Raw genomic sequence first — 26,168 nt, 5'->3', positions numbered from 1 at the left:
TTTCAATGAATTAGACAAATTGAACATATCCAAATAGCCATTTATAACAGTTTGAAATGTGCAAATTGGATGATTTGGGATAAGTTGAAATGAAAATCTGGTGGGATTTTGTGCAAGATGAGGTGAAATCCTGGCCGGTGGTGATGGCCCCAAGGCTGACAGGGCTGAGAGGGAGTTTGGACAAAGCTCGGGAATGTGGTGAATTGTTGGAACTGTCAGGATTGCCTTCAGACCTTCCTATTGCAAGAAAAGAAAATCAGAACAGGGTTTTCAGCAGCCATATAGATCCATGAGAAACAGCTGTTGATATGATTATTAATTGCACTGTTTATATGAGTGTTAATTACACTGTTAAACACGACAGGAGTTGTGCAGCTTCTGCTGAAGTGCTTGTGCGGGCGGCTGTAGGTCTAAACAAATCAATGTTCTTGGAGCTTTTACTGGGACCATCAACGGCAATTCACCTTGTATATAGAAATAACAATTTGGTTTTTTAGTAGTTATATTGTTTTGGGGTTTTTTTTTACACTAAGAACATTTGGAATTTTTCCCGTTGAAGGGACAGAAATGTAAGCACTTTGCCGTTTTCTGCTGCTGGCGCAGATTTTGATTCCCGGACGAGGGGGGAGATAAATCAAGATACCAGTTTATATTTTTATTTAATGAAAGCGGTGAGAACGGCGGTGAAACGCTGTTGAACAGCAGCGCCGGGGCCATCGCGGGGGTCACCGGGCCCGCTCCCCTCACGGGAGGCGTCACGTGACCGCAGGGGGCGCCGGGCCGCGCTCCGTGTCACGTGACCCCACCACAGCGCGCGGGGATGGGCGCGGTTTATGACGCACACGTGTGGGCGGGGTTATGGGCGGGGCGTGGTCAGATGTGGGTGCGGCCTGCGACGCGCGTTGCGTCGGTGAAGGGGCGTGGCCACGCGCGGGTGGGCGGTGCCGGTGACGCACCCGCCGTGCAGGGGCGTGGCGCAGCGCGCGCCCCTCCGGTGCGGCGGGGTGGGCGTGGCCGCCGTGACGCCATTCCGGTTCCGGTGCCCGTCGCGGTGGCGGTGCAGCTGCGGCCGCCGCGTCCCTCCGGGCCTGCGCCGCCTCCCCCCGCACAGGTACCGCCAGCGGCCCCGCCGCCAGCACGGGCCCCGCGCCGCCGCGGGGAGCGCGGGAGGGCGGGGGGGCAGCGGCCGGGCCGCGCCTCGCACATCCCGGAGGTGCCGCCCCGCCTGCGGGGGGCGGGCGGTGCTGCTCCCTGCAGAGCGCCGGGGGTCGCTCGTGGCGGGGCCTGGTGGCTCGGTAGCGCTGTCTTGGCTGGGTTAAACATTTATTCGGCTTTTTTTGTGTGTGTTGTGTGGTCGTAGTTTATTAATGAGCGTGGATTGCATATAAGTGATTTTCATTTAAAGCTTCCTCTCGAAAGAAGGGCTCGGGAAAGCCAGTTTTTCAGAGTTGATGAGAAGTTGGTTTATCAATTTTTAACGTGTTTAAGGCAACTGGCTGTGTGGTATCAGTTCTGCTCGCCTGACAGGTTCTGGTTTTGATGGAAAACTTGTTTCCAGGTGAATTCCGCAGCAATCTGCTCATCTCATGGTACTCAGCCTTATCGCCAGTATGTAAGAACAAAAGTCACTGCTTTGTCTTTTGGAAATTAAAATGACACGCCCTGAAACTGCCCTTCCCGGGACCTGCGGAGATCAGGGCTGAAGGAAAAACTGTGTGAATGTCAGGCCAGTCCTGGAAAGCATTTTGGGTATTCTTGAGGCTTGAGTTCATTCAAGTGTATTTTATCGGTGCCAGGTGTGAATCCTGAAAAGCGGTTTTCCTGGGAAAGGTGTCTGGGTTTGTGTCAGAGGTGGGGTTACAGCTGGAATGTGACACGTGGGTTTGATGTTTTATTTGGGGATGACACACCAAAAACCTGCGAAGCTGTTTGATAGTCACTCCTCAGAGTGAGTGGTTTTTTCATCCAAAACAATTGCAGTAATTAAGCTGATAATGCTTGAGAGGAGAACAGAGGCTGCCCAGGAAAGCTGTGACTGCTCCATCCCTGGAAGTGTTCCAGGCCAGGCTGGACAGGGCTTGGAGCAGCCTCGGGTAGTGGAAAGTGTCCCTGCACATGGCAGGGGGTGGAACCAGATGGGCTTTAAGGTCCCTTCCTACCCAAACCATTCTGGGATTCTGTGATGTGGGGCTCTGTAGCTCAGGATAATTTAGAAGCATCTCTAAAAGATCAGTTTGAATCATTCCAAGCTGCTGGACTAATTGATCTTTTTCAGGATTCCCAAGGCTGGGTGGTGTGGAGAGGAGAGATCTTTGGCAGGAGGGATTGTGTTGTGCCCTGACTTTGTGTCACAGCTGGCACACAAACAAGGCACCTCCTTGTGCTCTGGGGTGGGGGACAGATGGGCTGGGTTTGGGGAGCAGATGAAGGGATCAGCTCTGGGCCTGGTGGGGAGGCAGCTGTGAAACTGAATGGCCTGGCGAGGGTGAAGAGCTGGCACAGACTGCAGATCCTTCTGCCTTTGTGTTTTGCAGGTCTTGGAAAATGCCAGGAACTCTGTTTTGAAGAATTATTTTCTTTTGGTAGTTGGCAATTTGTAACAAATGCCACATTTTGGTCATCCATCTTAATGACATTTGTCCTGAAAAATCTGAAAACTGACTTTGTCATTTTTTCATTTATAACAGACAGGGAAAGGAGCAGAAATATCCCCAAACCTCTGATAGCCACTGATGACATAGCTGCTGGTTTCATTTGTCAATTGACTTTATTCTCCCAATGGATAAACACCCAGGGCACACCAAATTATTTTATGGTATGTGAGCACTGGGGAGGCTTGAAAGATGGGGAAAGGGCCAGAGGAGGCCAGCAAGATGATCAGAGGGCTGGAGCAGCTCTCCTGTGAGGAAAGGCTGAGAGTTTTGGGATGGTTCATCTTGGAGAAGAGAAGGCTTTGGGGTGATCTAATTGTGGTCTACCAGTACCTGAAGAGAGTCTGCAAGAAAGATGGAGAGGAGCTGCTTAAAAGAGCATGGAGTGATAGGGCAAGGGGGGAATGGCTTCCCACTGCCAGTTGGATGGGATACTGGGAAGGAATTCTTCCCTGTGAGGGTGGGGAGGCCCTGGGGTGCCCAGAGAAGCTGTGGCTGGAAGAGGATGGGGCTTGGAGCAGCCTAGTCTTGTGGAGGAATGTGTCCCTGCCCATGGCAGGGAGTGGAACAAGATGAGCTTTAAGGTCCCTTCCAACCCAAACCATTCTGGGATCCTTTAAAGGCTCTGAAGTGTTGATATTTAACGCCTGAATCTGCAGAAATTTGCATATTTTAGAAAACATTTAGAAGCCGTCAAAGACTTGGTGTCTCTTCCATTTTCTCCGTGTGCTATGTTGGGTAGTTACACTTATGTGGGCAGAAATCCTGTTGTGGATGAGGTTATGCTGGTAGGAATTAGTCATGTTAGAGTGACAAAGGAACCTCTCTGCCGAGGCAGCCGTGCCACCCTGTGGAAATGCAGCACAGCCTGTTGCATATCCAGAAAACCTTTTTCTGTGTCTGAAAGATGATCTTGGAGACAGGAACTAAATCTGGCACATCAAGTGTTGGAAAAATGTCATACAACTCAAAAAAAAAAAAAAAAATAGGAAAGTGGTTGATGCTTAGTTTTGGGTAAGGAAGAAAAAATGCTTTGGACAGCTCTTGCTAACGAGGGTCTGTAAGGACTGCTGGTGGATAAAAGCCAGGAAAGGCCAAAGCATGGGGAAAATTGCTACTACATCATAGTTTCAGTGAGATGGATGCAATCCAAGAGGGTTTAGAGCTGAAAAAGCAGCGTGGAGCTGGTTTGTTGTGGAAGCTGTTTAGTAGGACGGATTTAGCACGGCACACGTAGCACCACGCTTCCAGAGACAGGCACAGAGCTCTGGGAGTCACCACTCGCTTGTGAAGGCTGCTGGAAGGACTCTCCTGCCAGAGCTGTGCTGGAATTGTGCTTCCCAGCCCTTCTCTTCCCAGTGCAGCCTCAGCCCAGCAGCCTTGCTCATCTCTCCTACCTGCTGGTGAATTTTGGGAGCAGCTCGTGGATATCCAGGAGGCTTTGGTGTGTGGCCTGAAGGTTTTGCAGGGTATCATTTCTGGGCAGGTGCAGTGAAGTCCCTTCTGCCTGTGATGGCTCTTCTGGATAAGGGGTGAGAGGGATGCAGATCCTCACAGCTTTTTTTTTTTTTTTTTTTTTTTTTTTTGCAGGCATCGATTATCTCTCTCCATCCCTTATTTCTGTTTTGTGCTTCACACCCTTTGTGTGCTCCAGGGTGGCTGAGAGGTGATGCCCTGCCCAGCAGAGCTGGAGCTGGCAGGCTCTGGGCTTCTGGAAAGCCAGAGATGTTTCCAGGGGCGTTGGCCTTCAGAAAACAAAGGGAATCTTATCTTACAGCACAGGGGATGCAAGCAGGACTTCACTTTGAGTGCTGCCAGCTCTGTTGTCTTTCTGCTCCCTGCCAAATGACTTTAACTGAACCCTCCTTCCATTTGTTCTTTCTTCATCCCAACTGCAGGGAAGATAATTTGGAGTAGAGTTTAAATGTGGCAGAATGAATGTCTGTTCCATGGATGGGTTTCTCTCTGCTGATATCACTGCTTGTGCACCAGCAAAGCTTCAAGAGATAATTGGTTAATTCAGGAGCCCATTGGTTAAATCTGGTGATTCTAAAAATCCCATCAAGCCACCATTCAGTGTGGGGGTTTTTTCCTAAAATCTGAGCCCATGTGTGACCAGAAGAGACTTTAAAATTTAGTTACTTGGAGGTCTTCTGTCTGACACTGTCTCTGAGTTTAATTAGTGAGCATGTGAATGCCTTGGGCAATAATTGTAATAATATAATTGATATTCCTGTAAGATTTTGACTGGAATTCTTTAACTAGTGTTGAACAGCCTGAATGGAATATAGATTGCAGGTTTAAGTACAGATGAGTTCATATGTTGTCTGAATGTTAAGGGTAATTTCAGTTTCTTTTTTGTGAAATGAAGGTGGCAGTACCCAGATTAAATGTCTGTTTAAAAAACATCCCTGAAATAGGCCATCCTGTCTGCAAGAGGATCCTTGACATGCTTGGCATGGGCTCAGTTATCCCAAATGTTGCCAACAAATGTTGCTCTTGTCTGCTTGCCAAAGTAAAAAAGCCACTAAATCTCATTATAAGCTATGCTTAACTACTTTTTTTCCCTTTTTTTTTTTTTTTCATAAATCATGCAGCAGAATTGTTCCCTTCATTTTCATGGCACAGAAATATTTGGGAATGATCTGCTAACAAATATTGAGGATATTGATATTTGGGGAGCAGGCCTGTTTTAACAGTGTTCACCCACTGCTTGACTTGAATTTACTCCTCTCTGACACTTTTGTGACAGATCACAGGATTTTCTTCTGAGTTCTCCTTTAGTTTCATTTCTTCTCTTCCTTCTCTCCCTCGCAGCAAATGTTCCAACTTCTTCTGTGAACTTTTTTTCAATCTGTTATAGATCTGGTTTTCACTTGGTCTTATCCCATCTCTCCATCTGCTTAAAGAAATGAGGATTCTCTTTACCTGTTTTGGTGCTGTTTTTTTGATAACCTGTTATGATGAAGATTATTATCTGTGAATTTATGTAGAATCTTTTTTTGTCCTTGTCTGTATATTAATGATTGTTTTCCTTTATTTTTGGTGTTATATTAAATAGCTTCTCTGCCCATGGAGGTGAATTGAACTACAGTACCACCAAAAAGCACCTGCCAACTTACTGAGTGTGGTTAATTGCAAAAATGAATGATTTCTTAGCAGAAGAGCTATTTCTTGAAGAGAAATTGAATTTCTGGTAGATATGGCTCAGACAGCTGAGCTGTTAATAACAGGAGCAGAAACCACTTCCCTGATGTAGTTCAGTTGGTTTCTCAATTTTAAACAAATAGTTCTTGATCTGAACATGTGAGACAAAGAGTCCTTGCTTGAAAGAACTACTGCTGTTAGAAATTAATACTGGAGTTTTAACAAACCTTTGTATTCATGCAATTAGGCACTGAATTCCATCAACTTTGTTGATACATATTTCTTAAAAGGTTTGTTTAAATTTTTAGGTGATTCTTGAAAGGTTTATTTAAATTACAAGTATTTCTTGAATGGGTTATTTAAGTTATTAGGTGTAACTTGAAAAGTTCACTGTGTTTCCACAGAGGTCTGGGTTGTTTCATGTGGTCATAAATAATTTGGGAAATGAGATGAGCAGTGTCTTGTTGATACAAAGCCATTCAGGAAAGTAAGGATTAGGTAATAAATTGGCAGAAATAATTCAATGGCAATAAATCTGCTGTGATTCAGAGTAGATAAATGTAGAGTGGTGCATATAATTTCACATATAAAATGCTGGGCTGACCCTTGACACTGAGGAGTGAATTATTGCCACAGAAGTGTCAGTTCCATAGGGATCTAAAAGCAGCTGAAAAATTAAGAAGTATTAGGAAGGAAATAGAAGACAAACCAAAGCATAATTATGGTACTGCATAAATCAATGGTTATCCCACATCTTCAATTCTCTGTGGTTCTTTCTTGTCATTTATCCCAGAAGATACAAAAGACTTGGAAAAGCCTTAAATTGAGGCAGGGAGAATAATCAAAGGTAGAAAGAGCTGCTGCAGAAGGGTCAGGGGAGATCAGCCTGGAGAAGGGAGAGCTGAAAGAAAATGGTAAAAATTTGTAGGATCATGATCAGCATGGGCAGGGTGGATAAGAATAGATTTGCTGATTTCCTCAGCTGCAAGAATGGAGGAGCAACAAGTGAAACTAGTAAAATCCAGGTTTAGAACAAAAAAAGGAGGTGGCTTTTGTGCAACAAATAGCAGCCTGTGGAGTTCCTTGCCAGTGGGTGTTGTAGGAACAGCTCTGAAGTGGGCAAATGAGACATCCCCTCATCTAAGTGAGGAAATTGGATGTGTTTATGAAAAAGGAATTATTTGAGGGTTATTGCTCCATGGAAATTGCCTACAGCTTAGGAAGTGTCTGAGCTGGGAATCGTTGAACTGTTGGGGTGAGTGTTGTTCCTGTTCTTGTTCTTCTCTACTGGTCATTGTTAAGATTAAATGGGATGCTGACTAAATGGCCCCTTGGCTGATCCAGACCTGTCCTGAGATCAGGAGATTGTGTAGATAGCAGCAAAACTTTCAACACAGTTTCAGAGAAGACTGTATAAATAATATAATGTAAATAATGTGGATATATATTCATCTAAGGGAGCTTATAAACCTATTTGATCTGGGCTTTCTGTACAGACCTCCATCCCTGAGACCATTCTCTGTCTTAGAAGTCAGTTCTTCACCATCAGCAAGGGAAATACAAGGATTGAGTATTGTGGGAACCAACTTTGCAGTAGTGTTTGTACTCTTGGCTTCCATTTTACATTTTTTATCCTTTTACATTACTTTCTGGCTCTTACACTCTCCCCTAAAACTTTGTGGCTGCTCTTGGTCATCTTTTTAACAGTTCCTCACCTCTGGTTATTTGTTAATGTAGTTCATTGGTCCCTATTTTTTGGTGCCTGTATTTTTTGGATGTTGAAAGTTGGATACTTATTAGTGACACCTCTGTAGTCAATTGCTGCAGTTGGTGAATGTAAATAAGAGCATCCTCTGCCCTTGGTGTTATTATTTATTCTGAAATAATAGGAGGATAAAGCATCAGCAAGCTATAGTTCTTTTTATTTTTTGCAATAAGATCTGTGTGGGGATTCTAGTTCAGGTCCCCAATATCAGAAGGACATGGACCTGTTGGGACAAGTCCAGAGGAGGCTGTGAAGATGCTCCAAGGGCTGGAGCCAGGCTGGGAGAGCTGGGAATGCTCACCTGGAGAGGAGGAGGCTCCAGGGAGAGCTCAGAGCCCCTTGCAGAGCCTGAAGGGGCTCCAGGAGAGCTGGAGAGGGACTGGGGACAAGGGATGGAGGGACAGGGAATGGCTTCACTGCCAGAGGGCAGGGATGGATGGGATAGTTGGAAGAATTTTGAGGGTGATGAGGTCCTGGCACAGGGTGCCCAGAGAAGCTGTGGCTGCCCCTGGATCCCTGGCAGTGTCCAAGGCCAGGTTGGATGGGCTTGGAGCAGCCTGGGACAGTGGAAGGTGTCCCTGCCCACATCAAGGGGTTGATCTTTAATGTCCCTTCCAATCCAAACCATTTCATGATTCTCTGATTTAATCATGTTTTGGTTTAGAGGCATTGACTTCAGCCACAGGAATCCTTCTATACCTTTTCCAAATCCAATTTCCAAGTTTAGAAAACACCTGGAATCATTCCCAGACATCCCTGTCTGGGCAGGCTCCATATGCTCAATATGAATGCTTAAAATATTTTTTCCAATTGCAGTGTGACCCATTTACATCCTATGTCACACCTGTCTGAGAGGAGGCAGGTGGGGGCTCAGGACTTCCCTGTTCACGGGAGCTTTATCCAGAGAAAGATGTTTGGGTTGCTCTGTGAGCACAGGGAGGCAGCTGGGACAGCAATAAATCCAGGGTTAAAACACAAAGAGTAAATTTATTCCCATTATCTCACTAACTGGGGATCCCCTAAGGAACACCTGGCACAGGAGTGCCAGCAGCCACGGGCACTGATCACCTGATCTGTGCTCCAGGAGCTGGTGTGGGCCAGAGGCACTGGAACCAAGGCACCAGGAGGTGCTGCTGCTCCAGCACCTGCTGTGCTCCACATGAGACAAATGTAGATGTCTCATGAAGTCTTGCTTAAAAATACCTTTATTATTTTCAACAAATTTCACTTTATCTTACCTTACTTTTCAGCACAATGTCTGGAACTGATGATTTTTCGGTAAGTAACAGTTTTTCTTTCCTGAAGATCAGCCAGTTGTGTTGATTATTCCAAAAGCTGACAGTTTTTTGAAGGAAGAGGGGAGCTGAGAGCTGAGAGATTTCCTCTGTGTCGCAGTCGTGGTGTTTTCCTTTTGGGTAGATGTAGCAATCTCTGGACTAAACATCGGAAGCTGCCTCGTGGGTTCTCTCCTGTGACATTAACAAAGGAGCTGTGCTTTCATGGCATCAGGGCAGTTGGAATGGAAATGTAGGGAAATGGTTGCAGGTTGGTGCTGCAGTTGCCTGTTGTTCCGTGTGGAGGGTCGCCTTTTATCTCTGCCTCTGTAACTGCGGCCTGTCAGAATGCCTGTGCTGCCTTAGTGATAGGAGCTGCACAAAAATGAATGTAATCATCTCTGTGCAGCCCCAGAGCTCTGCTCCTGCTGCTGGGATGTGCCCACGTGGTGGGGGGATGTCTGCAGCCGGCGGTTCCGCGGGCACGCTCCCTTCTCACCGCCGCTTTGTCTTTCAGTTGGCAGATGCTTTACCAGACCAGTCGCCTGCTAAAACCTCCAAAGTGAGCAGCAGCAAGCCTGGCCAGCAGCCCGGGCAGCCTCCGCAGGGCTGGCCGGCTTCCAACCCTTGGAATAACCCCAGCGCCCCCCCTATGACTCCAACGGGACTGCCACCAAACACCTCGGCTTCCAGCGTGCCCTTCGGACCTCCTCCCACGGGAATGTATCCTTCAATGCCCCCGGGACCGCCTGCTCCATTTCCTCCTCCTCCTACTGGACCCTCCTGCCCTCCTCCTGGTGGTCCATATCCACCCCCAACTGTGCCAGGTCCTGTCCCTCCAGGGCAGTACCCTCCACCAAATATGCCCTTTCCAGAGCTTCCACGACCTTACGGAGGTCCAACAGAGCCAGCTGCACCTCCTGCTCCTGTTGGGCCATGGGGATCCATGCCCTCTGGAGCATGGGGACCAACAATGGGAGGGCAGTATCCTGCTCCCAGCATGCCATATCCACCCCCAGGGCCATATTCTGCTCCTACCCAGACTCCGGGGGCTGCGCCGACGGTACCGTGGGGTACGGTGCCGCCCGGAACGTGGGGACCGTCACCGCCCGGCCCATTCCCTCCACCCACAGGATCATACCCAGCTCCAGGACTATATCCTACGCCCCCTAATCCTTTTCAAGTGCCATCTGGTCCTGCTGGTGCTCCATCAATGCCTGGTGGTCCCCATGTGAGTATTTCACTTTGGTCTCAAATGACTCTAAAGGGTTTGACTTTTAAAGCGGGGAAATTCAGTAGTAAAACCTGTTAGTGCAGGTGAGGAGTTGCACACCTGTTTTATTCCTCAAGTCAGTGGGAAACTTGTTAAATATTAAATACACTAGGGGAAAGATATACACTAGGAGTATACACTGGTAAATATACACTGGTAAATACACACTAGAAATACACACTAGAAATACACACTAGAATGGCTAAACTGTTAAATTGGAGCATGTTTCTCATTACAGTAGTCTTCCACTCCTTGGAAAGACTCTAAAAGCCAAAAACAGGGGGGAAGGCATTGTAATAATTCTGAAAAAGAAAATATTCTAGTCTTTTTAATCTAGAGAGATTGCTGATAGAGCAATAGGGAGGGAATAACAAAATATAAGGGTGAATTTGTGATTAATTGTGATTAAACAATATTTGTAACTGAATGAACTGCTGTGTGAAAAGTCTGTACTGACCATAACTTCTTGTCTCTTGCAGCCTTACCGCTGAATACATTCTGGGCAACAAAATACTGTAGTTTACCACCTTCATCCACTACTACACAGAGATTTTTACAGTTTTTGTTTCAGTAATGTATGGGGCTATGAAGAATATTGCCTCTTGTATGTGCATTTGAGGTATGAAGGAGCAGTTTACATCAATTTACCTTGCTCATGTGCTGGCATAATTATTTGGTTTAATCAAGTGAAATACAAAGAGAAGAAATCAACTAACACACCTGTGGTTCTTATGTTGGCAAGCATTCCTTGGAAAAACAGGAGTTGCCATGTAAGGATTATAAAGAATCAGGCCCATGGAATTAAAACAAAGTTAATTCTTAAATTTCCATTAATGCTTTAAGTCTCGTTGCCAGACTCCTGCTGGTCATTGAACAGATGGATAGTCATATTTTGTCTATTTTCAGGTTATTCTAAAAAGTCAATAGAGAAAGTGTTTCAACATTTTAGTCAAGAAACCTAATTTTTGAACGTGCTACAGTAATTCAAACTAACAAGACAGAGCATGTGAACTGGAAGGTTTTCTCAGCATTTTGTACATACTCAAACCAATTGCTCGGTCTGGGACTACAGAGGAGAAGAGCCACGTTTGGAAGCCTTGGTGTGACTTGTCAGCACACTGTTGGTGTTCACAAACAGGCATTCCTGTGCAAGTGAAATAACCTGGATGTGCAGTTAACTTTGAATCAGCAAAATGTGAGTTTTATGCATGCCAATGAGGACATCCTGTTGCCAGTTCTCATTCTGTGGTGGTTGGAAGTTTGGCTTGGTCTGTGTAAAGAGAAACTGATCCCCACGTAGGTACTTCCCTATTTCTGACCTGGGTTCTAGTCATTTCAAATTTGACTTGGCTGCTGGGTTGTGTAAACCTGGCAGACTTTTTCAGAGTCCCTGGAAACTGAACTTGAGCTTAAAACCCACCCTGAGCATTCCCTTCCCAGCAGTTTTTGGCACAGCTGTGTCAGACAGAGATCCTCTGCGCCATTGGGCGTCAGGGGATCTCGTTTGCTGTCCCTGTGCCCAGCTGGGTGTCTGCATACCTCACAGAGCAGGTGGAATTTGGGAGAAATTGAATGTCAGGAAGCCTGTGCACTGCTGTGCAGCTGCCTCTGCCAGGGGCACTGCCCTGAGTCGTGTTCTTGCCGTGCCTGTGCCCAGCACATCGAGGCTCTGCCGAGACACAGCCGATCTCTTGGTGGTGCTTCATGGCCTGCACTTGGACCACGGACAGCTTGTTTCCTCCCCAGCTGGGGGTCTCCTAGCTTAGCCTCTGTGGGTAGAATTAGGAACAGATTTTGCTTCACATGGTAGCTCATTAGGGAGTCTTTGTATCATGGAACTGTGAACACGAGTTAATTCTCTTCCAGTACCTTTGTGGCTTCCTGCATGCGTGTGATGGACACTCTGAGAGCACATGGGGTGACCTGGTGGTGATGCTCCTTGGTAGTCATAGCCTTTATGGCAAAGCCCTACTGTATTTTTGCAGGAGAAAGCCAGCTGAGCTGTGGCTGCTTTAATCCAACATCATGAAAGCTGATAGCAAAGGAATGTCTATTTTTTGTTTTAGGAAGACAGTACTGGAGCTGAACAAAAATACTTTTAACATTTCAACTTAAACCCCAACAACTTAACCCTTGGAATAAGAACCAAAAGTGCAAGTCTTCACTAACCTTAAAAAAAAACCCCAGTTGCCCCCCAAGCAGACTTGGCAAGACTAATTAAAAATTAACATAAGCAACATTGACTGCATTTGCTCAAGTGCTTTTTTGATACCTGCAGCCTTAGACTGTAAATCATTGTAATGAAAAAACATTTATTCCAAATGAATGGATCATGCAGTAGCAGCACTCCAGTTGGAATTGCACTGGCCATATGTCTCTGCAGGGAATGGGAAGAGATAGGAAAGGATAAAGCAAAAGTAGCAAGTAATGATTTTTGGAAAGGGGTTTTGTAAAAGTAACTAGACTTCTAGGTTCTTCCTGAAATAGGCAGGATTTATTACTGGAACATTTAGGCTAAAATTCAATATATATGGGATGTTTTTCAATGTATATTCGTATTTCTTGAGGTCATGAAAACTGTTTCATAACCCCTTTGTTTTTGTGAGCAGAGTTCTTTGCATAGCAGTGAAAAGGGTATTCCTGTTAATCTATTGTGTAAAAACTCAAGGTGTCACTATATACCGTGTAGTAACTTTATCACATGTTATGTCAAGTGTGAGCAACTTCTGGCCTGAAGCTTTTGCAATGGAATTTGTACATTTCTATGCATCATTTTGAGTTCAATTGCTGAGGAGTTCGTTTTGACTTGTGCTTTGAGGTTGACATACTGCATTTGTTTACAATACAAAATATAAGCAATCACATCTTTAAAGTATAGATTATCACCTGCTGCTGTATTTTCTTTAGATGAAACAAATATTGCTGTATGATAGTGAGAAGCTATAAATACAGGATTTGATATTTTTTTGAAAATGCTGTCACTTTTGTATAAGATTAGACATTAAACGTATTTTCAAGACTGTTGTGTTCACTGTTTTTCAATTCCTGCTTTTGACATGCCTGTGTAGACTTTTGCCTTGAATGAATAGTAAAAATAGGACATCCTTGATTTGCAAAGCCTGAATATAAAATCAGAATTACTTGACTTCTGTGAGTGTTTTTCCTCTTCCTTTTGTGATATTTGCAGCCTGTACTTAAGGGATATTAAATGTGGATGCAACCATGGCTCTGGTGTAGCATGTCAGCCCCAGGTTCTGCCTGTTCACAAATTCCTTGGTGATCAGGAGAGAAAAGATTTGGTCTTGCTTGTTCCAGAGGAGGAGTGGGACTGATTTTTACCTGTGAAGAGTTGTGTGTTTTCCCTGCCTCTGAACAATTCCTGTGCTAGATTGACACATATGGATGTGGTAAGTGAACCCCCAAACCACTCTTCTTACACACTTCCCAGGAGTTAGGTGGGATAAAGTGAATTACAGAAACTCCAGGGATGGCATCAGTGTGAACTACTAAATTTGTGCATCACTTGTGGCTGCACTTCCATATATTGGCTTGCAGAGCAGTTCACACTGAGCTGGCCAATGCTGCTGCCTTGATTCACACCTTCACCCCTCCAGGGAAGGTAAAAATGGCAGCAGTGAACAGGAAAGACTAGAAACAAAAATATTTATCCACTTTAAGGCTTGAGAAAAGCTCTTTTTAGGCCATGGTCCAAAAATAATCCTTACATCTGTTAATAGAACAGTGCAGTGTGTGGGCAGTGCTTTATCCTGGCTGTTCAGCTGTGACATTGTCCCTTCCTCTGGATTTCTCAAATGAATTCTGTCTGCAACTCCTATGCATCAGCAAAGACACAGCCATACAGATCCAATTAGGTTAATTGCTGCCCTGCAGACTCAGAAAACTTCAGTTGAATATTTTTAAGGGACCAAGTCCCACGAGGAGCAGCTGAGGGAGCTGGGAAGGGGCTCAGCCTGGAGAAAAGGAGGCTCAGGGGGAACCTTGGGCTCTGCACAACTCCCTGGGTGCAGCCAGGCAGGGGCCAGGCTCTGCTCCCAGGGGACAAGGGACAGGGAGAGGGAATTACTTTAAACTACACCAGGGGAGGTTTAGATTAGATGTTAAAGAAAATTTTGTCCTGCAAAGAATGGTCCAGCCCTGGCACAGCTGCCCAGAGCAGTGGTGGTGTCTCCATCCCTGGAGGGGTTTAAAAGCCCTGAGGATGTGGCACTTGGGGACAGGGTCAGTGGTGGCCCTGGCAGGGCTGGGGAATGGTTGGACTTGACCTTAGAGGTGTTCTCTAACCTGAAGGATTCAGTGGTTCTAAGTGATATTTATCTATGTAATTCTTATGAGAGTAAAAGCAGTTCCAGGATATTGCAGAGTAATCAGTGCCTGGTTCATCCCCCTCTGGATGTGTCAGTTCTGCTCCAGTCCTGTGAAGGCAGGTGCCCAAACTCCTGTGGGTGAGTCCAGATTCATTGCTGTGCCCAGACATGGATTCACTGCCCAACCAGGCCAGACTGACCCAAGGGAGGGATGGTGATTCCAGAGTGGTTTGGGTTGGAAGGGGCCTTAAAAACCATCCCATTCCACCCCCTGCTGTGGCAGGGACCCTCTCACCTTGATGGGAAGGGTGTCCTGAGCCTCTGCAGTGAGAGCCCTTTGGCATCTGTGGCAGGATGAAACATCCCATGCTTGTTTTTGTTAATATTGCCTGCCCTGTTTCTGAATTTAAGCTCAGAATTCCAGTTCTAAGAGGGCAATTCCATACACACCAAACAGCCAGAGTTCCCCAGGCACTGGTGTCTGAGTGTCACTCAGGAAATTAAAAACCACAGGTATCAGCTTTCACACAGAGCTTCCAACCAACTCATCCACGCAGCAGGAATAACTCCCAGTGTCCCACCCTGGGGTCTGCTTATCCCAGGGACAGCAGGAGGATCCCCAGAGGATTTGGACCAGCTGTGCCCTGGTGGGTGTTGTCGGTGTTTGTGCCATGAGGGGGGTGACTCTGCACCTGCAGCCCATCCCTGGGCACCTGTGCTGCTGCTGGGCAGCCCCAGGCTGTGCTCTGGGAGGGATCCTGGCTCCACTCGTGGGGTTCTCCCCTGTTCCATTTACTGGTGGCCCAGTTTTCCCATTTCCAAGGTTGATCTAGTGGGATGAGCTACTGTAACTTCTCCTCTGCACTCACAGGTCAGTGGAATGAGTTAACTGAAAATGCCAGCTGATAACTGAGAGAATGTTATTTTGGTCACTCTTGCCTGCAGAATCTCTCAGGATTGTTGGAAGCAGGGTGCCCAGAGGAGCTGTGGCTGCTCCATCTCTGGAAGTGTCCAAGGCATGGTTGGTGGAGCTTGGAGCAGCCTGGTCTGGTGCAAAGTGTCCCAGCCCATGGCAGGGGTGGAATTGGATCATCTTTAAGGTCTCTTCCAGCCCAAACCCTTCTGGAATCCTGTGATACTCTGTTTCAGAGATGCCCTGGTTGGTCAGGTTGTCCTGTGTGATGACAATGGGACTTTGTATCCCCCGAGCAGCAGATCAGGAGCTGCGATGAAGTTACAAGTTACACCCAGGTGAGTGACGAGGGGTTGTCAGTGGAGCTGCAGGAGCAGCTCTGCTCCCTGTCATCCCTTTCCAAAGTGAACCCTCCCTGTTAAATGAGAGACAGATAAAATCACGGTGCCTGTGTTCCTGTCCTCTTCCCAACTTTCTCATGACAAGACAGGGAAGGGCCGTGTTGAGCAGCCCTTGGCACACCTCGGGTTTCATTCCAGGTCCTCCTGCTGTCTCTGCAAGATCTTACCTGCTCTTGCACATTCATGTTCTTGTGATTAGAGGAGGGAATTCCTGTAGCAATTAACCCCTAAACTCCTACATCAGCTCAGTTTTATTCCAGGTGAGAACTAGGAACCTCCCAGTGTCCCTTCCCACTGGAATCAGACATCACTCTTCAGAAAGTAGTGCTGGTTTGTGGCTGCTTAAAAGCAAATATGGAATTTATCCATTCTTGAAATAAATTCAGAAGATGACAAAAGTCTGGATTTCATTTGTGAATTCCTGGCTTGGCATGAATGGGGAATGGCATGAAGCTGTGTCAGGGGAGGTTTAGGTTGGATATCAGGGAAGGTTCTTCCCCAGAGGGTGCTGGCACTGCCCAGGGTCCCAGGGAATGGGCACAGCCCCGAGGCTGCCAGAGCTCCAGGAGAGTTTGATAACACTCCCAGGGATGCTCAAGGTGGGATTGTTGGGGTGTCTCTGCAGGGATCCTCATGGGTCCCTTCCAGCTCAGGATATTCTGTGACACCTCTGGCTCATGAATGCAGTGTTGTTCTGGGTAGATCTGTGGTGAGAGCCCCAGAAGTGTGTGATGACAAGGGTGTTCTGTCAGGATACTCCCCTTTCCTGAGCCATTAAAGGATAATGAAAAGTAACTCTGTGCTGTGCTGCCTTTTCAAAGAAATGTGCTTAATTTGCATGATGTGAAAACTTTACATCACAGTTCTTCCTGTGACAGAAATGGTTCAGAGGGGTGCTTCCCTTCAGGTACAGGCAACACCCCCCAGCAAAGAGAAGGTGACAGAATATCACAGTTTAAATTAATTTAAAGTGGGGGAAATTAATGCTTTAATCCCCTGGTGCTGCTCTCACTGCTCTGTAAAGCCAGGGTTTGCTGGCACTCCTCAAGGAGACAGAGTTGTTTATCTTGAAAGTTTTTTAATTCAGACACTTCGAAGTCTCATCAGCTTCCATGCCAGGCTTTCATTTCTGCATTTCTGCCTGGATTCTGCCCTGTTTTCCCTCAGAAAGCAACACCCCATAAACCTGGAACACTGGGGTGATCACATCGTGGCTCTGAGCTGCCACTGTCACCATCCTTGTCTTGATGCTACTCTGCTGGGGCTGTGCCCTGGCTGTCAGGGTAGGGAGCTGCTAAAAGGAGAGTGGGAGTGGAGTGACATCAAGCAAAAACTGCTCTGAGTGGGTAAATAAAAATAAAAATATCAGGTGTTGGAAAAAGGAGCTTTTGAGTGTTGTGTAAAAGCCAAGCACGATGTGGTTCCTCTGGATTTTACTCACAGTGCTGGAGCTGCCCCTTCACCACCCTGCTCATCAGCAGAGGGCTCTGCTGCTGCTCCACTCACCCTGCAAAGCCTCAGGGAGGGGTGGCTGTGTCTGGTATTGATTATTTTTAACACTGAACTTGATAAAAAATTGGGGAAAGCAGCATTTTAGTGGCATATGGTGCTGCTGGGAGAGGTTGTTATAACCTGCACCTTAGCACAGACATAGCACTGCCTGAGCTCTGGCTGCTGCAGGAAAAACAGACTTAAATCTGAGCCCTGATTAGTGTAAGGCTTCACAGCAGAATGAATTTCTGTGCTCTGCAAAATCCAGGGCAGAAAGAAGGAAAAGGACTCCTCCAAAGCTCTTCCCTTTCCCTCTCCTCTGAGGGAGATATGGCAACAACCACACATTGAAGTTGGATTAAAGGTGTTTCCCAACCTCAAAGATTCAGTGATTGCTGTGTAGTAAAGTTGTTTTAAACTCTTCAGAGTGGTTGGTACCGAGGCTTTCTGCTGGGTGAGGCTGAGCTGTCCTGCCTTCCTTTGCCCTTCATGTTTTTCCAACCCCCTGTGCTCAGTGTGGTGTCACACAAGGATTTTATTCTCCTTATGGAGAACCCATTCCAGAGACAAGGGGGCTCTCCCTGCCCTCAGTGAGGGTTGCCATGAACTGATTAAATCCCTTCCTTCAGCACAGCCCTGTTCTCAGCTTTTTAGGCTGGAGCAGTTTCTGGAGGGGTTGGCTGGGCAAGAGGGTAGAAAAGCACCAAGAAAAGCACCAAGAAAAGCACCAAAGTCTTGGATTTTGATGGCAATGAGCCATGGGGGTCTTTGGCCCCATCTCCACCAGCATTTGGGGTGCTGCAGGCATTTCTCCTGCAGTTATTTAATAATATTTGCATGAAGGATGCTCCTGGCACCAGGCTGCAGAGGAGGCTGGAATTTCTCTGAAGTTCAAAGCCAGGGGGAGTTTGAGGACTTTCATAAAATCTCCATTGACACAAATTGCTACAAGACTCATTTAACGCTTGAAAAGCAGCTTATGCTCAGATCTGAATGTCAGGCTCAAAGTGCTTCTCTTTCCCTCATCTTTGATAACAAAAAAGCTTCAAACCTTAGCAGGGTTCTGCTCATCCACAGCCTCAGCAGGAGAAGCTGGTGAAGCTTTTTGGGGGGACTTGCAGCTCTCCTGGTGCTGCCAGAGCAGGAGGGGACTGGGTGAGCTGCACATCTGTGTTTTCCAGGAGCAGGAGGAAGCTCCAAAGGCAGGAATTCTGCTTTGGTGCTTTATAAAAGGAATAAAAGGAAGATAAAGAGAGCAAGTGCAGACCTGCTGGTGCACACGAGGGTTGATGTGAGCAGCAGGGGTGGTGCTCCTTATCCACTGATTTTCCTTTTTTTGCTGAAGTTGCAGAAGTTCTCCACCTTCCTCTCGTGGAGTTTGTTCCCCCAGTGCTGGGGCAAAGTGATTTTGGGGAGGGGGAGATGGTGATGCAGCCAAGGAATGTACCAAGCCCCAAAATTGCTGGAGGAGGAGGAGGAGGAGGAGGAGAGGGGCTCTTCAATCCCTGCTCTCAGTCCTGGGAGGAGATTGCTCAAGTCTGGCGGTCACAGAGGAGATTCCTGTTCCCTGATTTTTCTATTGCTGAGGTGACTCAGCCACTGGAATGTGGGGCTGGAATTGCTGTGACACCCCAGGGAAGTGCATGAGGGGCTCCACAAAGCTCCTCAAGCCTCATCCCCAGCTCTGAGAAAGGAGGGGAGGTGCACAGGGAGGAAGGATTTCAGAGGTGGCTGAATTTAGCACTTTGGGATGGTGCCAAGCACGGCCCCCGTGGCAGATCTGCAGCCCAAACCCAAACATTGCACACTGTGGGTGCTGCCAGTCCCACACAGAATCACAAGGCAGGGAAACATGGGCATGTGGGCTGTTCTGCTCTGGCAAGGGAAGAGGATCTCTCCTGCCATGGAGCTTCTTGCCCTCTAGATTGATTCCCTCCACATTAATTTGCCATCAGGAAAAGAGGAGCCGTTTTCTGTTCATTATTTTCCATTGAGCAGTTTGAAATTACTGCTTTAAAGTTATTTAACTCTCAGAGATCAGTTATATTTTGCAGTGGGGTGTTTTTCCACAACCAGCTGCAGTGAAGAACATCAACCTCTCCCAACCAGACACAGACACAGTCAGATATCACCAGGTTCTTGCCATTGGGGAAATGCTGGGAATTCTAAAATTGGGAAAATAATTCGTGCTTAGAGTGTTTGGCTGCAATAAAGAGCAAATTGAGAGCACATCCCCAAGATATGAGGTGGTCTCATGGCTGATCCACCTCCCTGGATCCTCCATCTCCCACCCCCTGGATTTGCAATTTGGGAATTTAAATCATCTGTGGTACCAAGGAGGGTTTTGTTTTACATTAAGGGTTCTCTAAAACAAACAAGATACTTGGGAGTGCTTAAAAAAAATTCAAACCCACAGAAAACATTGATTTTTGGGGCATGACCAATTCTTTACCCACTTTGGAAGAGCCAGGGTTGCATCACAAAGCTGTGAGTGAGGAGATCTGTGTCTTCCATCTCCCCCAAAGCCGGGGTGTTCCAGCCCTGCTCTGCTGACTCCTGGCCATAAACCAACCTTTCACTTCCCTGCATCCCAGGAGGCAAAACTGGGAAGCTCCGTGGCCACACCTCGGTGTCCTGTGAGTCACCGTGGGGTGACTCATGGGGAGCATCGCTGGCTCTGTGTGCAAAGGGCTGCAGCACCCACCCCTGGATGCTGAATCACGGAATCACAGAATGGTTTGGGCTGGAAGGACCTTAAAGATCATTTCTAGCCCCTCCTTCCACCAGGTCACGTTGCTCCAAACCCACCCAGCCTCACTCATCATCCTTGCTGCAGCTTGGTTCATTTAAATGAAGGAATTAGATATTGATTTCTGTATTCACTGACTTTTGGCCAAATATTTTTCTTTAACATCATCTGTCTGTTGCATAACTGGAAGTACAAACCTTGTGGCATTGGAACAGGAATAAAACAAACCAAAAACCAAAAAAAGCCATGCAAACCTTTCTGGTTATTTGAAACCTCTGTGTAAATTCCTGAAAATAGCAATACACGTTTTCCATGGAAATCTTTCTTCCCAAAGGTTTCTTAAGGGAATTCTAGGGAAGATGGGAAAAATCTGTGCACTAAGGAATTCCTACAGCCTTGTTTGTGTTACAGGCTCAGGAAGCTCCAGCTCCTCATGCCATGGATGAATTCTCTCCAGGTCCCTTTGCCCTAAAACACCTCCAAAGACATTGCAGTGTCTGTTTACTCTGGGTTGGGTGCTGTGAGAGGCAAGTGAAGCAGCACTCCCTAATTAAGTGCATTTCTGATGCACTAACATTATTTATATATATATTACTTAATACATATTAAGAATAATAAACATATTTCCCTGAAATACTTAATTTCCAGCCACTCCCATGGGCATCCCTGGCATTTTTACACCCTCAAGTTTGCTCTGAATCCCTGACAAGTATTACATGAAGCTGAAGGGTGTCAAAATCCAGGCTGGAGCCCTGATGGAAAGGAGGCTGCCCTCTTTTAAGCCAGATCTTTTAGATAAGCAGAGTTGAACCAGAGGAATTTATACTAAAATTAATCAGAGTTAAAATCAACATATTTTGCCCCTTTTTCATTATTTTTATATCAGCTGCAGTATCAGCTGAGCCCTTGAGCCGAGCTGCTGCCTAAAAGAAACAGTTTCTACATTCTGCATTCTACACTGGTGTAATGGCACCAATTAGAGAGTGAGTCCCTTCATAACCTTTGCTCAGCCCTGAATTGGCCAGAGAGGTGGATTAGGTGGTGTTTGTGGGTGTTTTCCAACTGAAATCCCCTCTTCTGTTTAATCCTAATCTAGCCCAGCCTCTTCCATTCCATTCCATTCCATTCCATTCCATTCCATTCCATTCCATTCCATTCCATTCCATTCCATTCCATCCCATCCCATTCCATTCATTTCTTTCCCTTCCCATCCCCTTCTCCCAGCAGATCAGGATTTCAGCACAAAACCACCTTGTTCTTTTCCACAGCTTTTGGCCGTGGGGCCCATGGAGCAAACCAGAGATGATTCACCCTCAACCTCAAATAAAATCGGGCTTGTTGAAATTCCAGCTGCCTCCAGCAGCTCCCAGAGCCCGTCCTCTGCCGGCCCCGCAGAGCGGGATGAAAGCAAAACTCTTTTTCGGCTTTTATTTTCATCGTGGGGAAGGAGAAAATGTTCAGAATTTAAAACCCAATTGGGTGTTTCACCGAGCTGCACTAAAGCTGAGGGGATGGAGCCGTGAGACACACGGGCAAACATCTGGCAAGGAGAACATCTGGCAAGGAGAACATCTGGCAGCGGCTCCAGGTGGGCAGGGAAACGGGAACCTCCGTGCGAGGAAGGCACAAACAGCGAGAAAACCCAAATTATTCTCTGTTAACACCCCCGCCGGTGATGTCACCGCTGGTAAGGGGAAGCACAGCGCAGCTCTGGGCTGTCACGGGTGTCCCGGTCCCGCCCCGGTCCCGCCCCGGTCCCGCTGCGGGAGCGCAGAGCCGGAGCCGCCGCGCCAGGTGAGGGGATGCGGCTCCGCGGGGTCCCGGGGATCCGGGGGACAAAGGCACAAAAATCCTCGGGAAGGGAGGGTTTGGGGTGCCAGCGGGACGCGCGAGAGCTGCCGGGGCTCTGCGGGTTGGGGCGCACGGAAAATCCCCGCTGGTTTAGGGATAATAGTGGGATGGGGGCTGTGAGGAGCTCCAGGGGTGTTTGCAACCCCAAAATCCTTGTGGGGGGGATGGGAGTGGGAACACCCAGGGGGACACCCAGGAATAGCATCCAAGGAGAGAGAAATGGTGTTTCTTTCCTGAATAGAAATTTTGGGGCTTTTTCCCCACTTGGTGTGAACATAGGGAATGTTTGGGGTCAGCTGTAGGATGTTCCCTGCAGCTGATCCTCTGCCGGGGCAGGGAGAGCTGAAGTGAGTTGGAGCTCAGATGCTCAAATGCTGATGGAAAATTAGAGCTCAAATGAGGATGAGGAGAGGCTGAAGGAGCCGGGGGGTTCAGCCTGGAGAAAACGGGGCTCGGGGGAACCTTCTGGCTCTGCACAACTCCCTGACAGGAGGGTGGATCCGGGAGGGATTCAGGCTCTCAGGAACAAGAGACAGGATGAGAGGAACTGGCCTTGTGTTGCACTAGAGGAGCAACTAGAGGAGGTTTAACGGGATAACAGGGAAACTTTCTTCATGGAAAGGTTTGTCCAGCCCGGGCTCAGCTGCTCAGGGCAGTGGTGGGGTCCCCATCCCTGGGTGGATGTGGCACTTGGGGGCACAGTGCTGGGGGAATGGTTGGACTCGATGGTCTCAGAGGCTTTTCCAGCCTCACTGATGCTGGGATTCTCTGCAATCCACCATGGGCACTGCTGAAGAAGGTGGGAGAAACCCCCTTCCCATGGCAGCTGGTGCATAACCCAGAGGGGCATTTCCAGAGAGCTGCAGTGACAGAGAGAAGGTGACACTGGCCTCACCCTTTGGTGCCAGAGGATTAGTGGGATTGGGGGATTTTGGTTACAGACTCCAAAGTGTCCAGAGCTGTCCCCATACCTGTTCCTGGGGAGACACAAGGCTCTGGCCTAAGGGAACAAAACTGCAGCTCCCTGAGGTATCCCAGGGGAACAGGGGGCTCGTGCAGGACCCCTCAATGGAATAAACCTGCCCTGGCTGCACCCAGATGTGTGTGCACCTCTGGCTTCACCTGCCTAATGGCAAACCCAAGGGCTTTAAAAAGAACCCAGCAGGCAAATAAAAGCTTTGGTTGGTATGGGCTGCACAAACACTCCGGGCTACTGGATTCTGCTGGGAATGACTCCTTAAAAACCCCGTGGGCTCAGGAGAGACAGGAGCCATTTGCTAATTGTGAAACTTGGGGTTTTGTCATTCCTGAGGCAGGGCAGCCACACCTCCTGCTTTATGCACTCCAACGTTTCTTTCAAAGAGAATTTGCCTTCTCTGTTTTAAATTTGGAATTTTCCTTTTCTTTCCCCTCTCTGGCTCTCCCTTTTCCCTTCTCTTATGAACGTCCCTTTGATGGGAGGAACCCAGCTCGGGCTGTTCCTGTGCACAGGCAGGTGTGTGCTCGGCCAGGCCGTGCTGTGGACTCATAAAACTTGCAAAGCAGCTTTTATCTGCTGGCCCGGAGCCGCTGTGTCCCTCCCACGCCGGAACGGGACAATTACGGACCTGCATCCCCGGCTGTCCCCCTCCTCTCCCCATCCCAGGCCATCCCAGGTCCCCGATGTGCCGTGATGGATTTGCAGCTCCCGCGCAGCTCCTGCATCCCCGGGGATCCCGTTTGGGGATTTTTTATGGAAATGCTTTCCCGGATGGTGCCTCAGAGCTGGGGGAGTGAGTAACGCTGGAGCGTTGTGAGCTCCCAGAGCTCTCAGCAGTGACTCCCGTTTATCCCGCAGGTCTCGGACCAGGATTTGCTCTTTGGCACTGAGCTGTCAGCTCTGCTGGGCAGGTATGTGATGGGAGCTCAGCAATTCCCATCAATTGCCTCTCTAAACTGTAACTCCCCTCAAAAAAATCTCTTGTTTGCATGGTGCAGGTTAAACATGACTGACACTTCCCGTTTTACTTTTTTAGGAAAAATGTCGGACGGTTTCTCTGTAAGTATGAATTCCTTTAAACAACTGTGGGGGCTGTGACTGTGACCTTTGGCTGGGATGGGAGGGAGCACATCCTTGCTAACCTGTGTAAACCCCCAAACCCTCTCCAGTCAGGATTTTTGAACAGTTGAGCTCTTGCCCTCAGCCATGCTGCAGGCTACCAGAGATGAACTTTGGAGAGCTCAGTGTGACCCAGGAGGAATCTCCCCCAGCTGACCCTTGTCCTCTCCTCTGTCCCCAGTTATCTGATGCCTTGGCCAACAGCAACAACCCAGCCCCTTGTGCCCCCCCAGCCCAGGGCTGGCCCTCCTGGGGCAACCAACCTGCAGCTCCTGGGGCATTCCCAGGGTATCCTGGAGCACCTGGAGCTTATCCAGGAGCACCTGGAGCCTATCCTGGAGCACCTGGAGCCTATCCTGGAGCACCTGGAGCATACCCTGGAGCACCTGGAGGATACCCTGGAGCACCTGGAGCTTATCCTGGAGGACCAGCAGGACCAGGAGCGTATCCAGGAGCACCTGGAGCATTCCCTGGAGCACCAGGAGCAACGGGGCCGTTTCCTGCCCCAGGACAACCATCCAACCATCCTGGATTTGGGCCTTCTGCTCCTCAGGGAGGACCAACTCCTCCTCAGGGAGGACCAACTCCTCCCCAGGGAGGACCAGGTGCTCCCCACGGAGGACCAGCTCCTCAAGGAGGACCGACTCCTCCAATGGTAATGGCTCTGTCATCATGAGGGTTCTGGCTGATTTTGCTTGGCCAAGGAAGGAGCCTGGGCTGGCTGTCCCCAGGGGTGGCATTGGGCTTTTGACATGGTTTTTTGCTGACACCAAGTCCCTGTTGTCTCCCAGAAAGTCCCCTTTGAGCTGCCCCTGCAGGCAGGACTCGTCCCTCGGCTGCTCATCACCATCACTGGGACTGTGAACCCCAACCCTGACAGGTACTGGGGTGTCCAGCTCTGAGAGTGGGGGGGCTTCCATGGGCACTGCTGGGTGGAGCAGGGGGGCTGGAACTTGCTTTCCATTCCTGAATAACACCTGCCTGGTGTAACATCAAATATTACACTAAATAAACGTGTAAATGTGCTGTTGTTGCCTAGCAGGGTCTGTGGGGTTTTCTTTCTGCTATTTTTGGGTAGCCCTGTAACAGAATCCAGGGCTTTTGTGGCAAAAGCAAATAATTCCATTATTGTTTTTGCAGGTTTTCACTGGATTTCAAGCGAGGGAATGATGTTGCCTTTCACTTCAACCCCCGCTTCAAGGAAGACCACCACAATAAAGTCATTGTCTGCAATTCCAAATTCCAAGAGAACTGGGGGAAGGAGGAGAGGACAGCTCCCAGGTTTCCATTTGAAGCTGGAAAACCCTTCAAGGTACCAGAAAAATCCATCCCAGCTCAGTCTCAGTGCACCAAAAGGGTTTGGGCAACAAGACCTGTGTAAGGACATGGGTGTTTCTGCACAGGAATCAGCTCCCAGGGGTGTTTCTGGGGCACCCACCCCATGTGCCATCCCCACAGCACTTCCCAGCTCTTCTGACCCCCTCCTGCAGCTCCAGCTGCCCAGGGCTTAACTTCCCCCTCCTGCTATCCCCAAGGATTATGAAACCCTCCTTATTTACACTGTTGTTCTGCACAGTGGTTGGACAGGTTTCTGTAACGTGTTTTCCCTGCTGGCAGCTCTTCAGGAGGTGTTTTTTCCTACATAGGAGGTTCACACTGTGGAGTCTTGCTTTGAGGGACTGGCATAGGGATGAGGAGGCAGAAACTGGGCTAAAATATGAAGGGAGAGCACAGAATTTTGGGAAGGCAAAGGTCACTGGTGTTGCAGCTGCTCCTCCACATGTCCCAGGGCTGGACTCAGCTGGCAGCAGCCTCCAGCCAGCGCCAGCCTGCTCGAGTGTGGGGCTTAAAACTTCTTCTAGAATAAATCCAATTGGCTTTTGGGTCTGATGTAGGGTTTTTATTTCAGCTCCAGATCCTCTGTGAGACAGATCACTTCAAGGTGGCTGTGAATGATGCTCACCTGCTGCAGTACAACCACCGTGAGAAGAGGCTGAACGAGGTGACCAAGCTCTGCATTGGGGGGGATATTGCCCTCACCAGCGTGGTGCCCACCATGATTTAACTGGGGGGAACTCTGGGCAATCCCTCTGTCTTTTATGGTGTAACACAAGTGCCTTCTCACCACGTCACTGTGAGGTAATAAAACATTTAACCTGTAAAATTTGGTTTTAGTTGTATCTCAAAGACACAACACGCTGTGGGCAAGCTGAGTTCTGATTTGGAAGGA

At 48.1% G+C, this 26,168-nt stretch overlaps 3 protein-coding genes across 5 annotated transcripts in view; 2 read left to right on the top strand and 1 right to left on the bottom strand.

The window, feature by feature from the left end:
• GCH1 (GTP cyclohydrolase 1) overlaps nt 1-17,413 on the bottom strand; it is a 101,408-nt gene extending 83,995 nt beyond the window's left edge. Inside the window, exon 1 of the mRNA XM_056492006.1 lies at nt 17,400-17,413. The gene's annotated coding sequence lies outside the window, so the exon portion shown is untranslated. The remainder of the gene's footprint in view (nt 1-17,399) is intronic.
• On the top strand, nt 943-13,255 carry MAPK1IP1L (mitogen-activated protein kinase 1 interacting protein 1 like). Of its 2 annotated transcripts, none has more exons than XM_056492004.1 (4): nt 943-1,111; nt 8,814-8,841; nt 9,355-10,068; nt 10,590-13,255. In XM_056492004.1, the coding sequence occupies exons 2-4, from the start codon at nt 8,818-8,820 to the stop codon at nt 10,599-10,601; spliced, it is 750 nt and encodes a 249-aa protein (XP_056347979.1). In that variant the 5' UTR covers nt 943-1,111; nt 8,814-8,817; the 3' UTR covers nt 10,602-13,255. The 2 variants fall into 2 exon arrangements, with proteins under 2 accessions (XP_056347979.1, XP_056347980.1); XM_056492005.1 differs by lacking the exon at nt 943-1,111 and adding an exon at nt 2,688-2,815.
• A 4,253-nt stretch (nt 17,414-21,666) lies between the features above and the next one.
• Nucleotides 21,667-26,102, top strand: LGALS3 (galectin 3). Of its 2 annotated transcripts, XM_056493259.1 has the most exons (7): nt 21,667-21,783; nt 23,678-23,730; nt 23,856-23,878; nt 24,120-24,593; nt 24,730-24,818; nt 25,079-25,250; nt 25,848-26,102. In XM_056493259.1, the coding sequence occupies exons 3-7, from the start codon at nt 23,861-23,863 to the stop codon at nt 26,001-26,003; spliced, it is 909 nt and encodes a 302-aa protein (XP_056349234.1). In that variant the 5' UTR covers nt 21,667-21,783; nt 23,678-23,730; nt 23,856-23,860; the 3' UTR covers nt 26,004-26,102. The 2 variants fall into 2 exon arrangements, with proteins under 2 accessions (XP_056349234.1, XP_056349233.1); XM_056493258.1 differs by lacking the exons at nt 21,667-21,783; nt 23,678-23,730; nt 23,856-23,878 and having other exon boundaries at nt 23,945-24,593.
• The last annotated feature ends 66 nt before the right edge of the window (nt 26,103-26,168 follow it).

The sequence above is a fragment of the Oenanthe melanoleuca genome, chromosome 5 (assembly GCF_029582105.1).
Source record: "Oenanthe melanoleuca isolate GR-GAL-2019-014 chromosome 5, OMel1.0, whole genome shotgun sequence".
In the NCBI taxonomy this organism is placed as follows: domain Eukaryota; kingdom Metazoa; phylum Chordata; class Aves; order Passeriformes; family Muscicapidae; genus Oenanthe; species Oenanthe melanoleuca.
This window is presented reverse-complemented; position numbering and strand designations above follow the sequence as displayed.

What these genes read in the sequence shown, in the direction of transcription:
- MAPK1IP1L (XM_056492004.1), top strand. Translation starts at nt 8,818, where the DNA reads ATGTCTGGAACTGATGATTTTTCG. An exon ending in CTGGAACTGATGATTTTTCG is followed by an intron (nt 8,842 to 9,354) that starts GTAAGTAACAGT and finishes TTTGTCTTTCAG; the next exon opens with TTGGCAGATGCTTTACCAGA.
- LGALS3 (XM_056493258.1), top strand. Translation starts at nt 24,045, where the DNA reads ATGAACTTTGGAGAGCTCAGTGTGACCCAGGAGGAATCTCCCCCAGCT. An exon ending in GAGGACCGACTCCTCCAATG is followed by an intron (nt 24,594 to 24,729) that starts GTAATGGCTCTG and finishes GTTGTCTCCCAG; the next exon opens with AAAGTCCCCTTTGAGCTGCC. An exon ending in GTGAACCCCAACCCTGACAG is followed by an intron (nt 24,819 to 25,078) that starts GTACTGGGGTGT and finishes TTGTTTTTGCAG; the next exon opens with GTTTTCACTGGATTTCAAGC.